The following is a 4,563-nucleotide window of genomic DNA, read 5'->3' on the forward strand; positions in this document are numbered from 1 at the left end:
TAAATTAATGTGCAACTAAATTTATACTAATTAGTTTCATGTAACTTCATTTTTTTAAAATTAATTAATAAAAAGAATAAAAAAATTACTATTATTATGTTAATCTATAAAATAAATAAAAAAAATTAAATTAAATGAGAAAATAGAAAAAATACTTTGAAGATATTTTAGAGTGTCACGTAATCTACTTGAAGCTCTTCTTGATATATATATATATATTTATATATAAATTTAGTTTATTTATGCCTCAAAATTGGGTGTGCGAGTGTGTGGTATTATTCTTTATTGTATAAAAATAATTTAATTGATTTATCAAATATTTATAAAAGTTATACGATTTTACTTTTTTTTTAACAATAATAAATAATTCATTAAAAATAATAATAAAAGTGTAATGCATCGAGAGAATAAAAAAAATGAAAAGTTTTCTAAGTATACAAGTTTTTCATCTGACTTAAAAATATGCACAATTAATTCATGTATAAAAAAATATAGATTGATGACACCTTAAAAAAAATTAGAGTACATACTTGTAGCATTTTTTACAGAAGAACTCAACTCAGAGAAATACTAGGAACTTTAATAAATAATAAATATTTAAAAACTTACCAATTATGTGTAAATTTTGAGTGTTAATAATTTTTCTCTAATCATACTTAAAGATTAATATAGAACTCTTTTATTATCAAACCAATAATCTACTTCACCTTCTCAAAAAAATAATCTACTTCGTGGTCAAAGTCAATTAAAAAAGTCAACGTTTAATTAGAAAAATAACTGTAGAGATAAATATTGATTTTCGGCTCGGCTCGGCTCGGCTCGTACAAATATAAAGTTACGTCAACGACAACAAATCGGGGCGTCGCTGCTGGTGTGCTGAATCGAAAAACAAATTTGACAAGCAAAATTGGGATATTTTCCCGGAAAGTATCTAATTTTCTCGAGAAGGCTAACAATGACTAAGATTTCGGTTCAGCAACTGTTCTTTCTGTTCTCGATCTTCTTCTTCATCCATGAATCTTCCAGTTCATATGCTGGTTCAGCTAGTTCCATCATCAACCCCGCTAAAGTCAAACAGATTTCATGGAAACCAAGGTACCTCTCCTATTGGATTTTGATTTTGTTTTCTTATTTCGAGTTACGAATCGGTTTTTGATTCTCGATTGATTTCCAGAGCTTTCATCTACGAAGGATTTCTTACGGACTTGGAGTGCGACCATTTGATCTCGCTCGTGAGTACTGTGGACCGAAAAGTCTATTAATTATGATTTTTTTTTTGTGTGAAGATTTTCAAAGTATTTGATTGCTTAATTTTGAATTTCTGTGTTCACAGGCAAAATCGGAACTTAAGAGATCAGCTGTCGCCGATAACGAGTCCGGGAAGAGCACGCTTAGCGAAGTCCGTACTAGCTCCGGCATGTTCATATCTAAGGCCAAGGTTTTTTTTTTTTCATTCTTTTTTCGATTTGTATGGAATATGTGATTATACTGGTCTTTACAGTCTGCATTATTGAATTGAACATGTTTTGTTGCTACAGAAATACAGCTTTCCGCATTTAACTTCTTAATTGGGCAACAAGTGTAAAGATTTGGCAATTTTCAATAACTTTTCTGCTCTAAAATAGTATTCAATGTTCATTTTGTTAGAGAACTGCAATTTGGTGATATGTGTAGGAATGTGGGTTATTTGATTTGTACGAGAAATTTGCTTTACAATGCACTACATAAATGTGTAGCTTATTTATGTCTGAATTTGTAGGACCCTATTGTTGCTGGTATAGAGGACAAGATTTCAACGTGGACTTTTCTTCCTAAAGGTATGGATTTGCTTGAGGACTCAGCTTTTTTATTTTTCACCTCACCTGAGTTCCTATTACTATCACGGTTTCTAGTCTCTGTATGTGATTCTTCTGTCATAACATGTATCTTTAGGATTTATGACTTTATTTATTCTTTGGGAAGGAAAAGAGGAAAGGAGGCTTCTTTCTGTTTAGTCTTGCTAACTCATTAAATTAACCAATGCCTTTTTTAGTCTGCTTCATAACTTGTAGTTAAATATAAAGTTTGTAGCATATTCTTCACAGCTGAACCTGAAGTATGACGTACTTAAAAAAGAGTCTTTATCTGTAATTGAATTTTGAAAATTTTAGTGAATGAGGTCTGGAAGCAAACTAAATCTAAATAAGCAGTAGGAGAGTTATGTGGAGAATTTGTTGAAATGTTATAATGCTAATATGGTGGTATGGAGCATAGGTTAGAGTAGATATCTAATTTGAATATTCTCGAACAATGTAGGCAATCCCAGAGGTTTTCTATCCAACTGTTATGAATTGACTGGGAGAAGCTGAAATTTTTAAAGGAGGACGTTACTAGTGTAATGTGATAGTTATTTGTTACTTATATGGTACCAATTAAATTAAAGAAGACAGAAAACTCGATGGCTGATTTTTTTTCTTAATTTTCATCGTGCTTTTGGTTTTTTTTTTCTAAGATTGTTGGTTACATTTGTATATTTCTTAATTTTAGAAAATGGAGAAGACATACAAGTACTGAGATATGAAGAAGGCCAGAAATATGAACCACACTATGATTACTTTGCCGACAAAGTCAACATTGTTCGGGGTGGACACCGCATAGCAACTGTACTCATGTATCTCACCGATGTTGTCAAGGGTGGTGAAACTGTATTCCCTCATGCAGAGGTTAGTTAGTTTTTTCACTTCAATGGAGATTTACATTATTTGTTGGTAGATGGTGTTCATAATTGGCTTTACAGAGTGTTGCCTGGTTTTCTCTAATTTTGTCTCTTGAAATTTCATGTGCCTTGTCCCGTTGGTTCCAAATGGGCTAATTACGTTACTGGCATTATTTTTTAATTCTACACATCCTTGTCTTGAACCAAATCTTTTGGATGAGCTTGCATAATATTATCAAATATACAGTTATCTTATAACAATTGAAATACATGACAACCTGAATAGGTTGACTGAAACAAGTAATTAAAAACTGCCGAGAAAACTCTTCCATTATCCACGTGCTTCAACTTTTCCTACTATAACATTAATTAGCATTTTCAATATTCCTTCAGGAGAATCCACGCCATAAGCCTTCCACAACCCACGAAGACTTCTCTGAGTGTGCAAAGAAAGGAGTTGCCGGTAATTACAAATTAAAAAGTTCCAATTATCTCTATTTAATTCCACTTATACCATGGTTTGCTCCAAGTTGATGACTACTGACTCTTTCTTTCTTTCTCACCATGTCATCACTCAGTCAAAGCACGACGAGGGGATGCCCTTCTTTTCTTCAGTCTTCTCCCAACTGCTATTCCGGACACACTCAGTCTCCACGCAGGGTGTCCAGTCATCGAAGGTGAGAAATGGTCAGCAACAAAATGGATACATGTAGATTCATTTGACAAGGACGTGTCAGCTGGTGGGACCTGTACAGACATGAATGAAAGCTGTGAGAAATGGGCTGCCCTTGATGAATGCACCAAGAACAAAGAATACATGGTTGGATCTCCAGAACTTCCTGGATACTGTAGGAGGAGTTGTAACGTGTGTTAGAATCTTCATCTCACCACTTCAAGCATCCGTTCTAGGATTCCTCGGGTTAGTATCTATTCATTTTGTTCATTTTCAACTGGATTTACTGTACGGTTCATGACAAGTAATTTTATTACAGACAGTTAATTTAAAGCAAGCCATGTGCTGTTCTTTTTGTAGTAGTTGGTGTGGTGGCTATGTCTGCTCCCTCTCCATTTTGATTATCTCTTTATCTCTGTGATATTTACTGAAAATGAAATAGTATTTGTTAATGCATCAAAAGATATGATTGGGATTTGATTGATTAATTCTTTGAACCACACCATGTTAGTTACAATTGGGATTTGACTGATTAATTCTATTTATTGGGGCTGTTGCGATGCTTTTTTTCTCTATCCTTAATTTTTCAGACATTGAATTGGGCCAATTTATTAAATTCCAATATCACCTCACAAGAAAGAGAGAGAAAAGCTTAAACATTGAATTGAATGTTTTGGACAATATGGAGGAAAGAGAGATTCCGATAATGTTGAAGGTACAATTTTTGCTTTGTTGGGGGGAAGAAAAGGGTCAAACATGAGTTCATTTCAGGCTTTAGTGGGAAAGGAATTCTGCAAGTTTACCCTATTATTGGTTATTACTGTTACCCAACTCATTATATAATGACATGTATATATAAATGTATTATTCGGTCATTAATGAATGACTGTACGAACAACATTTAGAGGAAGAGGACCACCCTGAGATTCCCATCACTATCAAAAAGGAAAGGTGGCCCTAAAATGTGGTCCTTAAGTGTCCTACTTGATTGATACTTTTGTAGCATCGTGCATTAAATCAGTGAGTCTTTCTATTTGGTTTAACTTATATATGAGATGAGAGATCCCAATCCAAACACCCAAAATTTAGCTCATTGAATAGCTTTTTCTTTTTTCCCCAACTAGTAACTTTTTTTTTTTGCCTAAATCTTACCAAAAAAAATATGTCATCTTCTTTCTCAAAAGAATCCAACTCT

General features: G+C 33.2%; 1 protein-coding gene across 1 annotated transcript; it reads left to right on the top strand.

Moving 5' to 3' along the window:
- The first annotated feature begins 850 nt into the window (after positions 1–850).
- Positions 851–3,856, top strand: LOC133819323 (probable prolyl 4-hydroxylase 4). The gene is made up of 7 exons (XM_062252528.1): positions 851–1,095; positions 1,175–1,232; positions 1,334–1,438; positions 1,760–1,817; positions 2,527–2,702; positions 3,089–3,158; positions 3,274–3,856. Exons 1-7 carry the CDS (start codon positions 956–958, stop codon positions 3,567–3,569), a joined length of 903 nt encoding a protein of 300 aa, XP_062108512.1. The 5' UTR covers positions 851–955; the 3' UTR covers positions 3,570–3,856.
- The last annotated feature ends 707 nt before the right edge of the window (positions 3,857–4,563 follow it).

Source organism: Humulus lupulus, chromosome 2 (genome assembly GCF_963169125.1).
Source record: "Humulus lupulus chromosome 2, drHumLupu1.1, whole genome shotgun sequence".
NCBI lineage: Eukaryota > Viridiplantae > Streptophyta > Magnoliopsida > Rosales > Cannabaceae > Humulus > Humulus lupulus.

What these genes read in the sequence shown, in the direction of transcription:
- LOC133819323 (XM_062252528.1), top strand. Translation starts at nt 956, where the DNA reads ATGACTAAGATTTCGGTTCAGCAACTGTTCTTTCTGTTCTCGATCTTC. An exon ending in CAGATTTCATGGAAACCAAG is followed by an intron (nt 1,096 to 1,174) that starts GTACCTCTCCTA and finishes ATTGATTTCCAG; the next exon opens with AGCTTTCATCTACGAAGGAT. An exon ending in GCGACCATTTGATCTCGCTC is followed by an intron (nt 1,233 to 1,333) that starts GTGAGTACTGTG and finishes CTGTGTTCACAG; the next exon opens with GCAAAATCGGAACTTAAGAG.